This window comes from Pongo pygmaeus, chromosome 10, assembly GCF_028885625.2.
Source record: "Pongo pygmaeus isolate AG05252 chromosome 10, NHGRI_mPonPyg2-v2.0_pri, whole genome shotgun sequence".
NCBI lineage: Eukaryota > Metazoa > Chordata > Mammalia > Primates > Hominidae > Pongo > Pongo pygmaeus.
Window position 1 is genome coordinate 21,707,177 of NC_072383.2, and position 22,195 is coordinate 21,729,371.

The window sequence follows — 22,195 nt, forward strand, 5'->3', positions numbered from 1 at the left end:
TAAGGCAGAAAACAATTTTAACTAAACTTTCTTTATGTTAAGAGAAATTTCAATTTTAAAATTTTTAAAATATCTGTTTCTTAAGGCCTCAAACACATTCTTTTATTCCTCCATTAAAGAGAAGCAACATAGGTTGTAATAATAATAACTATTATTTATGTGGTACTTGCCATTAGTAGTGGGTACTTTTATCCTTATTTTACGAATGGGAAAAGTAAGGCTTAGAGAAATACATGGATGACACAGCTAGCATTGTTAAGATTCTAACTCAAATTTGGGTTTTATAAGTCCAAAACTCTTAGTCTTAACCACCACTGTAATCTTGGATGGATCATAAGAGTCACATAAACGGCATTATCCAAAAGTGACTAACCAACTTTTGTCTACAGTTCATATGGATGTTTAACAACTATCTTAACAAAAGAACACTTTTAATGTTGTACTGAATTTTCTTTTTTGCAAGCTAATATTGTTTTTTTCTGATATTATCTACATTGGAAGTAGCATTAAGAAATACTCTATATATAAGTGCATATTAGACATTGAAGAATCTTTACTTTTCCATGATTACCATGTATAGCAAAGTATTTTTAGTGCAACAGTCTCCACCTCAAATCAAGGGCAAGAATCCTATGCAGTTTTCTGATAATTTCCTGAATATAGCCAACAATTTAAGCTTAGGAAGATTCACATTCAGGCAACAAGCAGAGATGCTCAGATCACAATTCAGTAACCATGTTCTTTAGTGCTGCTTACTACTGGCACTGAGCTTTCAAAGTCTGGAACCAATGAGGTGTTGGTTTTAACTTGTCAAATATTCCCACATTTTCTTCTCTAAACATTGTGCTATTCTTGAAGGCTTGCCAAGCTTATCTGAAATTGTTTCCCTGCACACTGCTAATTCTGAACTGTTATTGGTATTTCCTATCCACCATCGCCTACTGTAGTAAATTAAAATACATTGTCCTAGAATACTGAATTTTAGAGGCAAAAGAACCTTAGAGATGATGCAATCCAACCCTTGTATTATATTTTCCTTTATAATTGAAGAGTCAGAAAAAATGTAACATGTTGAAGTCACACAATGTCTCTAGACTCTAGACTGATCCTATGTCACACCCTTAGTTCAAAAGTCTTCCTGGTTGCAAGGACAGGCCAGTTTCTTGACAACAAGGTTAGTCACTGTACCAAGTATACAAAAGATGGCAGCAGAGTTAAACAGAATTTGTTTCATTTAATAAAATTTTATTAAGCCCTTCCTTAAAGATAAATATTAAGGATATTTGTAGGATACATCAGTTCCCTCATGGGACTCATAATCTAATGATAAATAATATAATTAATGGATTCAACATTCATAAAATCCTGCTACTGGGATAAGTTTTTTTTAAAGTATGAATTATTGCAGAGTTCTCAGAATATGTTCTGAATATCTCTAAGGATCCCTGAGACTTTATCAAGCGGTGCACAACTTCAAAACTATTTTTATAATAATACTAAGACATTATTTGCCTTTTTATTCTCACGCTATCCTGACAGTATAGTGATATTTTCTAACGCTCCAAGGTATGTTATTAATTCATCAATCTGACTGCTAAAATATGTGTGCTTATGTACTTTTGTGTATTAAAATTTTCTTAGTATTACTTTCCAATATAGTACATGTCAAGAGGTACAACTTAATTTAACAAAATCCCTTTGGAACAGGCCCCCAATCTTTTATAAGAGTGTGAAGGGCTTCTGAGAACCAATTTTTTTTCCAAAAAAAAAAAAAAAAAAAAAACCGTGTGAGGTTGACATTATTATCTATGACTTACAAATGGCAAAACTGATTTTAGAAACAAGTGCCAGAACTAATATAAACATAGATGTGACTGATTGCAATATCTGGACTGGGTCATTGTCTTAGTCCATTCAGGCTGCAAAATTCTAGGTAGCTTATTAAGACACAGAAATTAATTTTTCAAGATTCTAAAGGCTGGAACATGTAAGACCAAGGTGATGGCACATTTGGTGTCTAGGGGGGGGCCCATTCCTTAATTCATAGATGGTACCTTCTCATTGTGTCCAGGCATGGTGGATGGGGCAGGCAAAGGGTCAGTAATTCCATTCATGAGTACTCATCCTCATGACCTTATCACTTTTTAGAGGCCTGACGTCATAAAGTCTTCATATACGAGATTAGTTTTCAATCTATGAATTTGGGGGCCGCAAACATTCTGACTATAGTAGTCATAAACCATTCTGCTTAACCACTCCAAGTAGTATTTCCTCAAGCAGAATATGCTTTTTAATAAAATTATTGATAATGTAGTTTCTGAAGTATGAATCTTAGTTTTTCATTTAAATTATGTGCTCATTCAAAGATAACACATCAATCCTCAATTATTATCAAATTAAACATTTGAAAGAAAACAATTTTTTAAATGTTTAAGCAGAAATGAATTATACAAAAAATATATCTTATAATTTTAGCTATGGTATAATCATATTTTATAATTTATAACCATTTCATAAAGGAAATCAGTATAAAGTGTACTATAGTTTTATTTCAAAAATATACTGAGCTTTTCTAGCCTTTTTCAACTGATTCTATTATTCTTGATTTTTCATTTTGTAGAGGTTCTGCTTTAAGCATGTCTGTTTTTTTCTTATATATTAAAATAGAGATTTTTAAATGCAACCTAGTTATATAGCATTCATAGACTCACAAGACTTTACAGTGAGCTGAAAGGAATGTCAGTCTAATGTCATCACCTTACTGAAGAGAAACTCAGTCTCAGAAAAAAGATGTAACTTATCTAATGTGAAATTTCTTAATAGAATTATAACAACTTCTTGTCTAAGTCTTAACATCTTTGGTTTATTTTTACATTTTGCTTTTCCTAGGTCACAAGTCATGCATTGGCAAAGATGGAGAGCATAAAACAAGCATTAAAAAAACTTTGCCATTTCATCATCATCAAAGCAAATTTCTTCATATAAAGAAAAATTATTTATCTTCTCTTTTTCTTCTACCTCTTTCTTTGCTTTCACTTTACTTCTTCCTTCTCCTCCCGTTCTTTGTCTTTTTCTTCTCTCTCTCTCTCTTTTTGATATATGTCTATCATATATTTCCAGAAATAATCCAGTGACATCTCATAGAGATGTACCACTTTCTTATTGCAACTCAGACTGCAATTGTGATGAAAGTCAATGGGAACCAGTCTGTGGAAACAATGGAATAACTTACATCTCACCTTGTTTAGCAGGTTGCAAATCTTCAAGTGGCAATAAAAAGCCTATAGTGAGTATTAGTTTTTACTTTCTTTTCCTTATTCAAAAGCACAGATTAGATTGAACAATTTTTTACCAAATATTTCTGTAACTAAGGACTCCATTTAAAAGATAAAAGAGAAAGTTTCCAGTATTATGTGTTATTGTGATGGGTGTGATGTTGTATAAACAAAGTTTTATATAAAAGTCTGCTTAGGGCACAATCGGGTTTTTCTGTTACGTGAATTCTAAGTGGAGATCACCCCACTTTTTTCTTTTGAGATTATAAGACTATGACCTTTTAGAATTTGAATGCATTTAGAATATCTAAGAAGCACCTCATTTGACTGAAGCCTATAATTTTCATTAAGTTGGAATTACTTTATCCCTCAGAATTCAGGAAAATGTCCTGAGTTAACCCGTTGTCAGCATTTCCTATCTTACTAAGACAACAATCAATATGCAATGTTATATACAGATTCTGATCTGTTTAGCTCTGGGATCACTACCCTTTTTACTTTCTAAGAAATTAATCAAGGCTTTGTGCTCACTTAACTGCCCTATTCTTGATTTTCTATTTTGATTTTTCTAAAGCTGGCACTTCTACCCAAGATAATGTAGTATCCTGCTCACCTACTGTCAATATGTCCCATAGACCTGTCATTTCTTTGTTCTCGCAAAACCTTTCTTTCCATGTGAACTATGGTTTTTCTCTAATCTCCTGGGTAGCTCCCTATCATTGGGAATGGGTTATGGTGTTTCCCATACCTACAATCTACTCAACATCTCACAAAGTTTTGTAATGTTTTCCTAGGAACTTTTACTATTACCAACATTACTGAAAAGTCAGCTATAATTATTGCTCTCTGCCACACCCTTCTGTGTTTGATTTTTAAACATTCTCCATCTACTCTTGCCCATGGACCTACCTACTAATTGTAATAAGGAAGGGCATGTAGAACTTTAAAGAATAAAGCATCCTGGACTTTTTGAAGACAGGCCACAACTTTAATAAACTTGCACAAATATGGCCTGAAGACTACTTAAAAGCCCACATCTTAGTCATGGCAATAATGAATCTTTTGTGCAGTTGTTTCCTTTTCCTTTGCTGTTTATTTTTATTTTGCTATTTTTTAAAAAAATAATTCAACTCTTATTTTAGGTAAAGGGGATACAAATGAAGTTGTGTTAGATGGGTATATTGTGATAAGCTAAGGTTTAGGGTACAATCAGTCCCATCCCCCAGGGAGTGAGCATAATACCCAATAAGTAGTTTTTTAGTACTTGCTCTTTTTTTTATCTCTCCACTCTAGTAGTCTGTAATATGTATTTTTCCCGTCTTTATATTCGTGTGGACCCAGTGATTAGCTTCCATTTATAAGTGAGAACATGTGGCATCTGGTTTTCTGTTCCTATGTTAATTCACTTAAGATAATGACCTCCAGCTTCATTCAGGTTGCTGCAAGGGACATTATTTCATCCTTTTTTTTGGCCATGTAGTATTCCATTGTCTATATGTACCACATTTCTTTATCCAATTCACTGTTGATGGGCACCCAGGTTGAGACCATGTCTTTGCTATTGTGAATAGAGCTGTGATGATCATATAAGTATATAAGTAGATGTGTTTTTGGTAGAAGAATTTATTTTCCTTTGAGTATATACCCAGTAGTGGGATTGCTGAGTTGAATGGTAGTTCTGTCTAAGTTCTTTGAGAAATCTCAAAACTACTTTACACAGTGACTGAACTAATTTACATTCCTACCAACATAGGATATGCATTCCCTTTCTTCTGCGGCCTTGCCAGCATCAGTTTTTTTTTTTTTTAAGGTTTTAATAATAGCCCTTCTGACTGGTGTGAGATGGTATCTCCTTGGGATTTTGATTTGCATTTTTCTGATGATTAGTGATGTAAACATTTTTATCTGTTTGTTGGCTGCCTGTACGTCTTCTTTTGAGAAGTGTCTGTTCATGTCATTTGTCTATTTTTTAATATTGTTTTTGTTTTTTGCTTGTTGAATTGTTCAAGTTTCTTATAGATTCTGGATATTAGTCCTGTGTTACATGCATGGTTTGCAAAGGTTTTCTCCTATTCCATAGATTGTCTGTTCACTCTGTTGATTATTTCTTTTGTTGTGCAGAAGCTCATTAGTTTAATTATATCCCACTTGTCCATTTTTTAGGTTGCAATTGCTTTTGAGAACTTAGTCACAAATTTTTTGTCGAGGCCAATATCCAGAATATTTTCTATGTTTTCTTCAATGGTTTTTATAATTTTAGGTTTTACATTTCAGTCTGTAATACATTTTGATTAAATTTTTTATATGAAAAGAAGGGGTCCGGTTTCATTTCTCTGCATACAGTTAGCCAGTTATTCCAGCACCATTTATTGAATAATGAGTACTTTCCCCTTTTGCATTTTTTTGCTAACTTCATTGAAGATCAGATGGTTTTAGGTGTGTGGCTTTGCTTCTGGGTTCTCTATTCTGTTCCTTTAGTCTGAGTCTGTTTTTGAACCAGTACTATGCTATTTGGTTACTGCAGCCTTGCAGTATAGTTTGATATCAGGTAATGGGATGCCTCTCACTTTGTTCTTTATGCTTAGGATTGCTTTGACTCTTCAGTCTCTTTTTTCATATTGAATTTTACAATAGTTTTATTCTAATTCAATGAAAAATCATGCCGGTTGTTTGATAAGAATACCATTGAATCTGTAGATTGCTTTGGGCAGTATAGACAGTTTAATGATAGTTTTTCTACCAATCCATGAGAGTAGAATGTTTTTCCACTTGTTTGTGTCACCTATAATTTCTTTCATCAGGGTTTGTATTTATCCTAGTAGAGATCTTTCACTTCCTTTGTTTAAATGTATTCCTAGGTATTTAATTTATTGTAGTAATTCTAAATGGAATTGCATTATTGATTTGGGTATCAGTTTAACTGCTATTGGTGTATAGAAATGCTACTAATTTTTTTCCATTTATTTTGTATTCTGAAACTTTATTAAAGTATGTTGTCAGTTCTAGGAGGCTTTTGGCAGAGTATTTAGGGTTTTTGAGATATAGAATCATATCATAGTGCAGAGAGATAATGTGAGTTCATTTCCTGTTTGTCTGTGTTTTATTTCTGTATCTTTCCTGATTGATCTGTCTAGGATTTCCAGTACTATGTTGAATAGGAGTGGTGAGAGTGGGCATTCGTGCCTTGCTCCTGCTCTTAAGAAGAATGCTTCCAGCTTTTGCACATTATATATGATGTTGGCTGTTGTTTTATCATAGATGGCTCTTATTATTTTGAGCTATGTTCCTTCAATGCCCAGTCTGTTGAAGAACTTTATTATAAAGGGATGGTGGATTTTATTGAAAGCTTTTTCTGCATCTATTGAAATGCTCATATACTGTTTGTCCTAAATTCCATTTATGCAGTGAATCACATTTATTGATTGTGTATACTGAACCATCCTTACATCTCAAAAATAAAGCCTACTTGGTCATGATGAATTAACTTTTTCATGTGCTGCTGGATTCAGTTTGCTAGTGTTTTGTTGAGGAATTTTGCATCTATATGCATCTATATTCATCTATATTCACCAGGGATATTGGCCTGTTGGTTTGTTGTTGGTGGTGTTGTTGTTATTGTTGTTGTTGTGTCTTGCTAGATTTTGGTACCAGGATGATTCTGGCTTCAAAAAAATGAGTTAAGAAAGAGTCCTTCTTCCTCAATTTTTCAGAATAATTCAGTACAGTGGGTATTTGCTCTTTTCTGTATTTCCAGTAGAATTTGGCTATGAATGCATTTGGTCCAGGGCTTTTATTGATAGGCAGGTGTTTTCAGTACTGATTCCAATTTGGAACTCTATATTAGTGTTCAGGGTTTCAATTACTTCTTTGTTCATCTTGGATGGTTGTTGGATGGTTCGTTTTGGATGGTTGGATAAGAATGACCCAGTTAATACATGCTCCCTCTTTGCACACTAGCGAAGGCCTGAAAGTGACATAATATTAGAACCCTAAAAAGAACTCTGTCTACCACAAGACATAATCTTCATTATACTGGCAATGACTATGCCATTTGGTGGCTACTGCAAAGTTTTTATTATTTATTTATTTGTATATTTTATTTATTACTGAATCCTCATAATGAACCATCACTTCTTAAAATAGTGTTCTTTGTACCAAAGCTTAGTTTAATTGACCAATACCCTTGTTTCGTAAACAATTCTTCTATATTATTCCTAGTGAAAAAAAATAGTAAGAACTGTAAGTTTGGCAGAACCGTAGATGTATAGATTTAAATTCTTCTACAATTCTTCCTTCAATAATTGGTCTTTAGCATTAATAGATTCAATGTGAGCTTTCCTTAAACTTTAGCCTAGATTTAGAACAGGCTAAATTATTAAAGCCACCTATCTATATAAACTGTCCAACTGATTAAAAATCTGAAATCACTTGTTTCTACATTTTCCACTTCTGTGCTCTAAACACTAGTGGGGCATTCTGTTGTGTTTAACCTTTCTGGTAATAATATCATCCGTCATTGTATCCTTGGATTTTGTTTATGCCTGCTAAATTAAAATTTTAGCATCTCTACCTGTCTCTATTTTTCCTGGACTCAGTGCCATTTTCATGGGTGACTCCAGTTAAATTTTGATTACTCCCAAACTGCTAAATTATCTGAATTCTTTGGATAATTCCTCTTCAGGGCATGTCTCTGAAACTTAGAGATTGTCCAAAAGAGTATGTGTTCTGCAGAGGGTAAAAGGGAATGGAAAATAATTATTAAAGAGAATCTATAGTGATGAGAAAATTGTATATATACAGAATTCTAGGCACTAATTTCTTTGTTGCTTAATTTTAAAATGAAGAATGAACTAAATGTCAATCATGAATTACATTGTCTTGTATAGAAAGAAATCCAGAAAACTATTTTACCTTTTATCTGTTAAGCAACTGTATTTTTAGAATCTTCTTAAACTGTAAATATATTAGTTTGAACAAGTGAGACTTCACTAAATATAATGCAATGTATTTGCAGTACTGTTAGGTCTTGCAAATTTCTTATGTCATATTTTATACACAATGTTTAAGGTGTTTTACAACTGCAGTTGTTTGGAAGTAACTGGTCTCCAGAACGGAAATTACTCAGCCCATTTGGGTGAATGCCCACGAGATGATGCTTGTACAAGGAAATTTTACTTTTTTGTTGCAATACAAGTCTTTAATTTATTCTTCTCTGCACTTGGAGGCACCTCATATGTCATGCTGATTGTTAAGTAAGTATGACTTTTAAAAACATCTTCTTATGCATGAGACTATAAACACACCTAATGATATGCATATTTTTACATAATATGCTGGGAATTCAAATTCCTATTTTGTCAAATTTTAATTTTCTGAGAATTCATTTATTAAAATTACTATGAACTCTCAAGGCCGTAATTAATAATTTTGCCTCTAATTCTTCCATTAAGAAGTCCAGATTCCGTACGTTTCTTCTCTTACTAAGAATCTGAAGACACAGACTGACAATTCTTTCAGTTGTAAAAGAATCTCCCTAGGATTCTAAAAGAACCTTTTGAATTTTGAGTTGCCTTGCATCCTAATGGGTCTCTCAGGGTAAATCTATTGATTTCACTAAAATAAAGCATTTGAAAACTAGATATAAAATATGCTCCATTTGATAATAACATTCCAAAACTTTTAATTGACTCACATCATGACTTTTATAATACCCTTGTAGAAAAATAAGAAAATACACAAGAAGAATTAATTCCTTTCTTGGCTCATTAGAAAAGATACAATGCTTGGCCAGGCGCGTGGCTCATGCCTGTAATCCCAGCACTTTGAGAGGCTAAGGCGGGTGGATCATGAGGTCAGCAGATCGAGACCATCCTGGCTAACACTGTGAAACCCCGTCTCTACTAAATATACAAAAACTTAGCCGGGTGTGGTGGCGGGTGCCTGTAAGTCCCAGCTACTCGCGAGGCTGAGGCAGGAGAACGGCGTGAACCCGGGAGGCGGAGCTTGCAGTGAGCTGAGATCATGCCACTGCACTCCAGCCTGGGCAGCAGAGCGAGACTCCATCTCAAAAAAAAAAAAAAAAGATACAATGCTTGATGAATATTACATGGTAAATGAAACCAATAAGATACTTGTTGTCATACAGCTTTCAAAATTACAGGAAAGACTGGTGTAAGATAAATAATCTTAAAATCAAAGCACATATTTATAAATTGTTCTGAGTCCTCATCAGGAAAAAGATTTCCCTAAAAAGAGAGATTCAAAAGGAAAGTTAATTTAGGATTGAGGTGGGGGGCTGTGAAGAAGAGGATTCAGAGTACATCTCAAAATAAGTAACATTTATTCTAAAGGTCTAAAGGAAAAGCCAAATGAAAGGGTTTCCAGGAGAGGGTCTGGGTGCTGATGCCTTAACACAGGAAAGAGCTGGTGTGTTTGAGAAATGAAAAGAAGCTGGCAGATTGAAACATACTGAATGAGAGGTTGTGACACATGATAAGATTGGAGAGTTAGGAAGGGTGCAGGTAATGCATGCCCTACTGGCCAAGTTGATTCAATCACCTAAAACTGGTAACATGTAAATAATTGCTCTTAGATCTTAAAAATATACATGTGTAAGTATAGTGACCTGGGTTAACATTCAATTGTACTTTTAAAACCTACATTGTTGATCACAAGTTCACTGTCAGCCAACAGCATGACATGGTAGAGATGAAAAAAACAAAAGCATTTTTAACATTTGTTAACGTTAATATCAACCTATAAATTAAATTTACAGTTGTTTAATTTTGACCCTGACTGCAAATCTTATCAAATTATTTATACTAAATATTTCACAGATATAGCTCCATCTTAATATAAAATGTTGTCTACTCAAAAGGAGAAGTCTTTCATATTTGCCAAATTAAATTCATTGACATATTAAAAATAACCTTAAAATTAAATAATAGTCTGCATATCAACAGGTTTTAGCTTTTTATTTTAAACTCATGAGTTTTAAAAAACACTGTTCCATCATCGATGATAACAATATCATATCTATTTCAGAAATTGATTAAATCAGCATTACAACTTGTCAAAAATATTTAACTCTCGCTAGCCTTTGACTTTATTGAAATAAGCATTTTGTGAATATAACTATAGAATAAAAATATAAATTTCAGTTTGTTAATAATTTTCTAATGCTTACACTATGAAGCTATTTTTTAAACTTGATTAAGTAGGCAGAAGGACATCCATTTATTCAATATGTATTCATTTTTTATGTCAGGCATAGTTGTATGCACTGAGGATGCAACTGTGAACAAAAGTGATAGAACTTTATTAGCTTTTAGTGTGGGTGGGGAATGAAGGAATGAATGTGTGTAGCAGAAAAAACAGTAAACAAATAAGTGAGTAAATATCTAAAATAGAGTAAGTGTGAAGCACTAGAAAGATAAATAAATCAGAGTTAAGAAAATAGAAAAAAATGAGAAAATAGGTAAGAGATAGAAGTTCAGATATTGTGCTTTGGAAGTCCTTTGAGTAAAGACCTGAATGAAGAGATAGAAAATAAAGGTACAAGCCATGCTAAATGGAGACAGGGGAGGAACAATCCAGGCAAGGTAGAAGAAAGGTCAGGGTCCTGGTGTGAAGTATAGTTGACATGTACAAGGTCCAAAAACGTGTGTGAGGAAGAGAGAGGTGACAAGTTGCAGCAAGAGAGCTAGCCTAGTTCAGATCCTATGGGTCACAGGAAAGACTTTGAAATATATTCTAAATGTGTTGAAAGCCCAAGGGGATTTAAGCATTAGTATTTGCAAAGATGCCTTACATAACTAGAAGATCACTCTGGCTGTAGGTGGAAAGTGTGTTTTGTGAAAACAACAGTGAAGTCAGGGAAAACAGAAGGCTCGAATTGTTCTTCTCAAGATGGACGCTTGATTGAGAATGCTGATAGTAGGAAAATATGAAGTAAATGAAATGAGTAAATGAAACAAATATGAGTCTCAGTTGTTTTGCTTTATTTTATTATATTTATTTATTTATTTTTGAGAGACAGTCTTGCTCTGTCACCCAGGCTGGAGTGCAGTAGCACAATCTTGGATTGCTGCAACCTCCACCTCTCAGGTTTAAGCGATGCTCCTGCCTCAACCTCCTAAGTAGCTGGAATTACAGGTGCATGCCACCGTGCCTGACTAATTTTTGTATTTTTAGTAGGACCTGGTTTTACCACGTTGGCCAGGCTGGTCTCAAACTCCTGACCTCAAGTGATCTGCCAGCCTCTGCCTCTCGAAGTACTGGGATTACAGGCCTGAGCCACAGCACCTGGCCTTTGTTTTATTTTTTAATGCAAAGCCAGTAGGGTTTGCTGAGACATTGAATGTGGCATGTGAGAAAGATAATTTAAGGATAATCCCAAAGTTCTGGCTTGAGTTCTGGAAGGATGGTGGTACTATTGAACAAAATGGGAATGACTAAGAAAGGGTAGATTGGGAAAGTGAAAAAGCAAGAATTTGCTCTATCTCTATAAAGCCGAGCAGCCTGTTCAATATCTAGCAATGTCATATATGCAATCCAACAGGAGAAACCTTGATGCCAGAGCCATAAATTTTAGAGTCAGCAACATACAGATAGTATTGATTTTTATTTTTACTTATTTATTTATTTAGAGACAAGGTCTCATTTTGTTGTCCAGGCTGAAGTATAATGGCATGATTATAGCTCACTGTAACCTTGAATGCCTAGATTCAAGCAATCCCCCAAGGCGGTATTAAAATCCATGGAACTAATGAGATCTTCTAGGGACTGAGTACAGATAGAAACAAGATCCTAGGATCAGTTCTCAATCACTCTAACTTAAAGATCACTAATAGGAGAAACCAATAAAGAAAACTGAGGAGGTTTCATGAGAAAAACTAGGAAAGAGCGTTGTCCTCAAACTAATAAAGCATATGTCAAAAAGAGCATAAACAACTGTGTCAAGGGCTGCTGAGAGTTCACAGGAGTTGAACCTGGGAGGCGGAGGCTGCAGTGAGCCAAGATCGCTCCACTGCACTCCAGCCTGGGAGACACAGCAAGACTGGTCTTAAAAAAAAAAAAAAAAAAAAAAAAAACAGAAAAGAAAACCACAAACCAGTATCCCTGATGAACATATGAAAAAATTATCAATAAAACACTAGCAAATCAAATCCGACGGCACATAAGAAAAATTTTATAACATGATCAAGTTGTTTTTATTCTAGGGATGAAGGGTTGGTTCAACATACATAAATCAATAAATGTGATTTGCCACATAGAATAAACTAAAAACCAAAACCATTTGATAAGACAAAATTAAAAACAAAAACCATATGATCATCTCAATAGATGCAGAAAAATTATTTGATAAAATTTAACATCTTTCATGACAAAAATCCTCAACAATCTGGGCATCAAAGGAACATACCTCAAAATAATAAAAGCTATATATGACAAACCCACTGCCAACTTCATACTGAAAGGAAAAAAGTTGAAAGCATTCTTCTGAGACTTGAAACAAGACAAGTGTGTCTATTTTCACCATTCCTACTGCACAAAGTATGGGAAGTCCTAGCTAGAGCAATCAGGCAATAGAAAGAAAGAAAAGGTATCCAAATTAGAAAAGAGGAACTCAAATAAACTCTGTTCACTGATGATATGCAACAATAACAACAAAAATAGACTAATGGGACTTAAACTAAAAATTTCCCGCACAGCAATGGAAATAATCAACAGAGTAAACAGACAACCTACAGGATGGGAAAAAATATTTACAAACAATACATCTGACAAAGGGCTAATATCCTTAATCTATAAGAGATACAAAAAAACTCATCAAGAAAAAAATTATTAAAAATAGGGTAAATGATATGACAAACATTTTTCAAAAGACAGTCAACAAACAACAAACATATGACAAAATGCTCAATATCACTAATCATCAGAGAAATGAAAATTAAAGCTACAATGAGATTCCATTTTATACCAGTCAGAACGGCCATTACTAAAAAGTCAAAAAGCAAGATACTGGTAAGAATGTTGAGGAAAAGGAATGCTTATATACTGTTGAGAATATAAATTAGTACAACCTTTATGAAAAACAATGTGGAGATTTTTCAAATATCTGAAAATAGAAGTACCATTTGACCCAGCAATCCAACTATTGGGTATCTACCAAAAGGAAAGTAAATCATTTTATGAAAAAGACTCATGCTCTTTCACACTTATTGTAACACTGACTAGACCACAAAAAATCAGTATCTTCAGAGGCATAATAAAGTCTGTTCTAACCACTTCCTCGTAGGATTTTCATAAGTACCATATGAGAAAATATTTTTAAGCCATCTTGAAATCATGATGCATCGAATAAATAAGGGAATAATTATTATTATTGCTCAAGTGTTTGCCTTTTAAAACAATTAAAATATAACTTAATATAATGGGGCCATTGAACTGTGAGCTTAATTTTATCATGAAGAAAAACAACACAGGAGAAGGCTTTAATGTTGTTTCGTTTTGATATTTTAATGATATTTAATGTTTCTTTGCCTTTATCTTGTTTCAGAATTGTTCAACCTGAATTGAAATCACTTGCACTGGGTTTCCACTCAATGGTTATACGAGCACTAGGTATGATGAAAAAAAAATATATATATATACACACATATATTAAATTTAAGTTATAAATATTAATGTCAAGGCTTAAAGACTGAATGTAATGAATCCTTAATTATGATAGTAAATAAAATTAGTATCATTTCTATTTCTGTGATAAAAACAATAAGAGACAGAGTAAAATTGAGTGATGTAAAAGAGAATTCGATTGTTAATTATACGTAAAGCCAATCTGTTAAGACTAAGGAATTATCATATTTGTATTACACTGTTTCAAACACAAAGATAGATGGTCCTCCAAATTTTTCTTTTTTTCAGAAAAATAAGAATATTTCCTCCCAGTAGGCAGAGTGAAGGGCCTAACTTCTAAACTGAGGCATGATTTAAGCAAGGCCTAAAGCTAGCTTGGGAAGCGTGAGAATCTGGTCAGAGAATCTGGCCAGGCTATGGCCAAATTACAATGAAGAAATTGTCTAAGAAGCGTATTTGATGATAAAGTCACAAATCCTCAAAGTTAAAAAGAAGAAATATAAAGGGAGTAGAAGAGAGGAAATGAGATGCTATAGTATTCCATTGGTTTTCTTCCCTCCATTCCCTTTTGTGTGTCTCTAATCTCCCAGACTCTGTACATCCTGGCAGGTTTCTACCTTCAGATTCAATGGAGATATCTCTCTGCTAGAACCTGGGTGACAAAAGCTTAAAGTAACATCTAGGTTGTTAGTACTCCTTCTGATATGTAGAAATGAGACTATGAGAATGGAGTAAATTTTTTTTAGCAGTAGAAAATAGGAAAAAAAATGAGTTTCACCATTCTGAGTATCCTATTTCGATGTATCCAATCTGTGGCACGATGGAACCTAAATGCACCTATGGAAAAAATACACATTTAGTACAAAACTTCCAATTCACAAACAATTGTCTTGAAATGTGTCAATTGTGGAAGGCCTATATAGTGTATTTACCTGGAAAAGTAATTTAGAAAATAGCTTATGAGTTTTAAAATTGTAGCGATTAGGACAAAGTTTGTTACTTAAAACAATCCATTACATTTGTTCAAATCAGTGGCATTATGTGGGGAAAATAAATTGTTAGCATATATTTTTTGTTTTTCAAAGGGTGGCTGTGATTTTTGAAACCTGAAAATTTCTCACCCATTTCCTCAGTACCAGGTTTTCTCAGATACATTGGCCTCAGTCTCCTGTCATTTTAATATTTCTCACTCTCAAAAAATTGAGACTGATGAAAACTAAATGGAATAAGTAAAATTGTGATATATCAATCACTATCATTTTATCCATGGCAAAATAAATTCTGAAAATTATTCACCACAATACAAAAAAGAACAAAGTAAAGTTATGAACACTTTTGTTGCACCATCTTAAGGATAGTTCTCTACTGGCATGTTCCTAAAATTCTTTATCAAATTACCTTTGCCTAGAACCAGGAGTGAATCTCAGAGTTCATTAAAACAGCAGTGGAGGCAGATGGACACTTATTATATAAACAACATATCTGTCTGTGAAAAGCCTTGCATTGTGCAAAATCATGAGCTACAAATAAAAATTAACTAAGAAAAAGACCACTGAAAACTTACTCATCATTGTGATCAGAACACTAACACAAACAAAATTTAGTACCACAAGCCCTAACTTAGCCTAAGCTACTTCAGGAGGTATTTACAAATGCACAAAATCAATTAGTAGAAAATCACTGGACTGTGAGCTCTAATGACATCAATAAGTGGGAAGTAGATGTCTGAGCCCAGAAAAAATTACAACCTGCCAAAAGCTAAGCACTCTCTGAAGCTCAGCCTATACTTATCTGGGGAGGGAGCTCTGATGAAGCATTCACTTTTAAATTCTCTTAAAATAGTGTTTAAAAAAAAAAATCTGCCTTTACAGCAGTTGAGCCAAGATCTTTTTCCTTTCCCCATAAAATTGTAATTCTACTCCATTTCAGGTTTCTTTGCCTAAGAAAAATCCCATATTAACCAACATAACTTCCAAGTTTTACTAACAACATTGTCCTTTTTACCATTCAGGCTTAAGTTAATTGCTATCATAAGAAGAACAGAGTATATATGCATGTATGTAGGGAGGGTACGAGAAGGTAAAAGGTGTTAATGACATTACTACATGATTTGGGTCTTTGAGATTTCTAATAATCTTTATTATTGGGTAGATGCAGAACAAAATAATAAATGAATCCTCCAAATTTTTAAACTTTTATTTAATCAAAATGTATCAATGTGGAATATCATGCGGTTACATTTAAAATATGTTCCCTGGACTGACATCTTCTCTTCTCCTATTACAGGAGGAATTCTAGCTCCAATATATTTTGGGGCTCTGATTGATACAACATGTATAAAGTGGTCCACCAACGACTGTGGTACACGTGGGTCATGTAGGACATATAATTCCACGTTATTTTCGTAAGTTGTCATAAATAGATTTCATTAATTTATTTTTTCTTTGACTATATTAATTCCTAAAGAATATCATTTTCATTATATAATAATATTAATAATGATAGCCACCATTTAATGAAAACTGACTTTGCATGCACTATGGTATCAAGCAATCTGGTATCTCATTTTAGTACTCATAGAAACTATACGAAATGGATATTTTCTTCTATTCTGTTATATACGAAGAAACTGTGATTCAAGGATAATAACCAACTTGTCAAAAATCAGAGATAATAGAAAATGGCTAGGATTTGTATGAGAATCTTTTTTGTTTCCAAAACTCTCCTCATGTTAGTATATATAAGGATAAATATACACATGTAAATATAAACACACACATATATATATGCGTGTGTGTGTATTCGATTGCCTCTGACTTCTCTAGAAAGAAACAGAATGACTAGCTGGGGCTCTGGTCATATGTCAATTAAGAACAAAAAGGGAAAATATGTTTCTATATTACTCTATTCACAGGGAGAGATATTCCATAAGTGACATGAAGATAATTGCATGGGCATCTGGAAAAACAAAAAGCTACAATTATACTTTACCTCTTTAAAAAAAACTAATTTCAAATTCATATATTGACAAATTATACACTTTGAAATGTGAAACTACATACATTAAAACTCGTAGTATAATTTCTTTCAATTATCTACAAAGCAGAAACTATGTATGACCCAAATGCCCAAAAACACAATAGAAAAAAAGGCAAAATATTTATAAAATCTGCATCATTAAACTTTGAAAAGGAAATTTCAAAGTGAAAGTATAAATTAGGAGAATAATTTGCAACTTGTAACACAGACACAGGCAAATATCCTGAATATATATGGAACTCTTAAACATCAGCAAAAACAACATCCAATGCTGGCAAGGATGCAGAACAACAGGAATTTCCTTTAATTTTTCTTTCATTGCTGGCGGAAATATAAAAAATAGTAGAGCCATGGTAGAAGACAGTCCGGAAGTTTCTTACAAAGGAAAACACGGGCTTATGATATGGTTAAGTAATCATGCATCTAGGTATTTACCTAAGTTAGATGAAAACATGACCCCACAGAAACCTGCACTTGCATAAGAAAAAATGGAAGCAAACAAGATGTCTTTCAATAGGTGAATGGATAGCCAAACTGGAGTACATTCATACAATAGAAAATTATTCAGCAATAAAAAGAAGTGACCTATCAACTTACAAAAAGACAAGAAAGGAACTAAATGCACATAGCTAAGTGAAAGAAGGCAGTCTAAAGAAGCTTCTGGGCCTGGTGCGGTGGCCCATGCCTGTAATCCAGGCACTTTGGGAGGCCGAGGTGGGAGGACTCATGAGGCCAGGATTTCAAGACTAGCCTGGACAACATGGCAAAACCCTGTCTCTACTGAAAATACAAAAATTAGCCAGGCACGGTGGTGCACATCTGTAATTTCAGCTACTTGGGAGGCTAAAGCACAAGAATCCCTTGAACCCAGGAGGCGGAGGTTGCAGTAAGCCAAGATCATGGCACTGCTCTCCAGCCTGGCTGACAGAGCGAGACTCTGTCTCAGAAAAATAAAAAAAAATTAAAGAAGCTTCTGACTATATTATTCTAACCGTATGACCTTTTGTAAAAGGCCAAACTATGAAGACAATGAAAGATCAGTGGTTGCTAGGAGCTCAGTGGGGAGAAGACAAGGATGAGTAGGTGGAGCACAGGGCATTTTAAGGGTGGTGAAATGATTTTATATGATATTATAATGTTGGATACATGATGTTATGTATTTGTCAAACGTATGGACCCATACCCATACAACATACAAACCACATAAAAAGCAAACTCTAATCTAAAATATGAATTTAATAATAATGCATTCATATTGGTTCATCAATTGTAACAAAGTTACCACACTAATAGAAACTGTTAATGATAGGGGACACTGTATGTGTGGGGCGAGGAGTATACGTACTTCTTCATACTTTCTGTACAGTTTTTCTGTAAATCTAAAATTTCTGTAAAAAGTAGGTTCTATTAAAAAAAATCAAATATCTCCCAAAGAAAAAATCACTAATGGCTATTAAATATATAAAAAGATGCTCAAATTAATTGATAATGACAGGATTGCAATTAGAACTCACCCAGATTGTCAACCATCAAAAATGTTAAGTAGACATTGTCTTGGCAAAAGTACAGAACTTTGAGCCAGCAGCAAACTTCTAGAAATTTATCCTACAGACAGCTATACTCCCAAATAGATAAAATGGCACATATATAAGATTACATACATGTGTATGGCAACATTGTTTATGATGGCAAAATATTGGAAGCAACTTAAATATCTCTTGATAAGGGAGTAATTAAATAAATAGTTCTACCTGCAGGAAAATGAATAGTCTGATGTCTTGAAAACAGAATAAAAAATTATTTGTTTACTAATATGGAACCTTCTTCAAGACATATTTTTATATGAAAAAAAAGAACCATGAAGAATGTGTATGGAGCATGCTATCATTTATATGAAAGTGGAGCAAGTTTATTAGTTCAGGATACATCTCTGGAGTAAAGACCTAGGATCAAATTTACCAAACAGACTTTCTTCCATTTAATGTGTAAATTCGCTATCTAAAATCCCCAGCAGATAAAATGATCCAGCTTTTTCCAGAATTGCACCCCACAGGCATTCTCATAAATTTATTTAAATATTAATGACAGAAAATTTCTCACAAAATTGAAGAAAGAAATGAAAAGAAATTACAAATGAAAACTTCATAAACTTGTCTTAATGACTTTATTTAAGAATGTGTTCATTTTTTATTGAAATCATCATGTATTTCCAGGACACCTGGCAAGATGCTCCTCAGAATTTCCCCAAAGCAGCGACCACAACTTCAAGTATTAATGTAACATTTTGAGATGGCTTTATAATGGTTTGAGTATAAAAAGACCCTAAAACTATTTTTAAGCCATACTAGTTCCTTTTTGTTCAGTGAAGGTTTAGTTAGAACTAAAATGGAATTTAAAAATATTTTATGTTAATTGGTTTATTAATGCATTCTTCTTGTTGAAAAACTGTTATAGTATCCAAATTTTTAATATACTGCAAAGACCATTGTGATAACATTATATAGTGTATATGTGTACTATATATATTTAATATGCATATATATGCATATATAAGATAGACATATATATGTTATTCTTGTGTACTTTAATTTATGCTTGTCCCAAGACATTAAGATTTAAAGGGTCAGTCTTTGTACATCCCCACATATTTATCATTTTCTTTTCTCTGATTTCTTCTTGGATGTCAGATTCCATCTAGGGTCATTTTCCCTCTGATTAAGGTCGATTTTTAAAAATGTCTTTCAGTGAGCTCTTTAGTGGCAAATTGCCAATTTTAATTTCTCAGGAAAGAACTTTAGTTCAACTGTATACTTAAAAGAAATGTACAAGGTATAGAATTCTAAACTGACAATTATTTTCTCTTGTCAGATTGAAGATATTATTCTATTGTCTTCTAAGTTCCATTTTACTCTTGATAAGTTAGCTGTTGTCTGTTTTCTTGTTCCTTTAAGGTAACCTCACTTCTCTGTGGATTCTTTAAATATCTTGTCTTAATCCCTGGAATCTGTAATTACACTATGTTCAGGTTGCAGATGGAATAAGTTTGCTAATTAGCTGAACTCAAGATAAGAAAATTATTTGGTTGGGCCCAATGTAACCACAAATATCCGAAAAAATAAAAAGAGGAGGTCAGAAGGATGTGATGTGAAAAAGACTCAGTCTATTGTTGCTGGCTTTGAAGATGGAAGAAAGGGGCCAGGAGCCGAAGAATGTAGGTGGCCTCTAGAAGTGAGAAAAAGCAAAGGAACAGCTTATTTCCTGGAGGTCCCAGAAAGGAACACAGCCTTGCCGATACCTTGATTTTAGCCAACTAAGACAAGTATTAGGCTTCTAACTGCCAGGAAATGCTCTGGGCTTAGCTCACACACCCGTTTCTTTCATAAAGTTCGCACCATTCCAGCCAGCTGGAAATGACCAACCATCTTTGGGACTTACCACATTGTAGCTAACTCATGGCCCTTATCACTTTCCTTTTGGTCACTTGTGTTCATTGCTTAATTGTGTAAAGTGGAATTTAAAAAAAAAAAGAGCAGTGCATTTACCAACGAATACATAAAAAGTTAAATTGTTATCTTATGAATTTTTAAAATAAACTCTTATTTTTAGAGCAGCTGAAGGATCACAGTAAAATTGAGGAGAAATTACAGAGATTTCCCACATACCACCTGCCCCACACATGCATAGCCTATCCTACTATCAATGTCTCCCAACAAAGGGTGATACAGTTGTTACAAATGATGAAACAACCTTAACTCATCTTTATCTCCCAGAGTCCACAGTTTACATTAGGTTTCGCTCTTGACATTGTACTCTCTATGGGTTTGGACAAATGTATAATGATATATATCCACCATTACAGTATTATACAAAGTAGTTTCTCTACCCTAAAAATCCTCCGCTCTGCCTCTTCATTCCTTCCTCCTCTGAAACCCGTGGAGACCACTGTGATTTTTACTGCTTTCATAGTTTTGCCTTTTCCAGAATCATACAGTATGTAGCATTTTTAGACTAGCTTATTTAACTTAATCACATGCATTTAAATTTCCTCCAGGTGTTTCAATTGCTTGATAGCTCATTTCTTTTTATTGCTGAATAATATTCCATTGTCTAATGTATAACAGTTTATTTATATATTCACCTACTGAAGGACATCTTGATGGCTTCCAAGTTTCATGTTTCTCTGATGATATATATGAAGATGTTTGATTTTGTTATATTAACCCTGGCTCCCATGTCCTGAAACCTTGCAATAATTGCTTATTAGTTCCAAGTGTGTTTTTGTCTATCTTAAACTTTCTACTTAGACAATTATGTCATATTGCAAACAAAGACAATTTCTTTCTTTTCAATCTATATACATTTCATTTTCTTTTCTTTTTTAAAATTACATTAATTACGACTTCCAGTACCATGTTGAAAAACAGTGGTGAGAGGGGATGTCTTTGACTTGTTCCTGAACTCAGTGGGAAGACTTTGAGTTTCTCACTATTAAGTATGAAGTTAGATGTAGGGTTTTGGCAGATATTTTTGACGAAGTTGAGGAGGTTCTCCCCTATTCCAAGTTTAATGGGAGTTTTTATTATAAATGAGTGTTTGATTTTGCAAATTTGTTTTTCTAGATCTATTGATGTGATCATGTCATTTTATTATTCTTCTTTAGCCTGTTAATGTAATGAACTGTAAGAATTCATTTTGAATGTTGAACCAGTCTTGGAAACCTGAGGGAAATCCCACTTAGTCATGATGTATACTATATTTATACATTGTGTTGGATTCAATCTGATATTTTTTGAGAATTTTCACATCTATGTTCATGAGAAAAGTTGCTCTGTAGTATTCTTTTTTTTTTTTTTTTTCTTTTTTGAGACATAGTTTTGCTCTTGTTACCCAGGCTGGAGGGCAGTGGTGCGATCATGGCTCACCGCAACCTCTGCCTCCCAGGTTCAAGTGATTCTCCTGCCTCAGCCTCCTGAGTAGCTGGGATTACAGGCAGGCACCACCATACCCGGCTAATTTTGTACTTTTAGTAGAGATGGGGTTTCTCCATGTTGGTCAGGCTGGTCTCGAACTCCTGACCTCAGGTGATCCACGTGCCTCGACCTCTCAAAGTGCTGGGATTGCAGGTGTGAGTCACCATGCCCGGCCCTCTTTAGTATTCTTTTCTTGTGATGTCTTTGTCTGATATTGGTATTAGGATAATGCTAGCCTCACAGAATGAAATAGGAAGTACTGCTGCTGCT

At 33.9% G+C, this 22,195-nt stretch overlaps 1 protein-coding gene across 1 annotated transcript in view; it reads left to right on the forward strand.

Annotated features, from left to right (window-relative positions):
- The window catches only part of SLCO1B1 (solute carrier organic anion transporter family member 1B1), a 100,809-nt gene that overhangs the window by 67,270 nt on the left and 11,344 nt on the right, over positions 1-22,195 (forward strand). The window contains exons 11-14 of the mRNA XM_054442349.2: positions 3,121-3,286; positions 8,343-8,527; positions 13,837-13,901; positions 16,203-16,320. Of these exons, the coding sequence (XP_054298324.1) occupies positions 3,121-3,286; positions 8,343-8,527; positions 13,837-13,901; positions 16,203-16,320 (534 nt within the window). The remainder of the gene's footprint in view (positions 1-3,120; positions 3,287-8,342; positions 8,528-13,836; positions 13,902-16,202; positions 16,321-22,195) is intronic.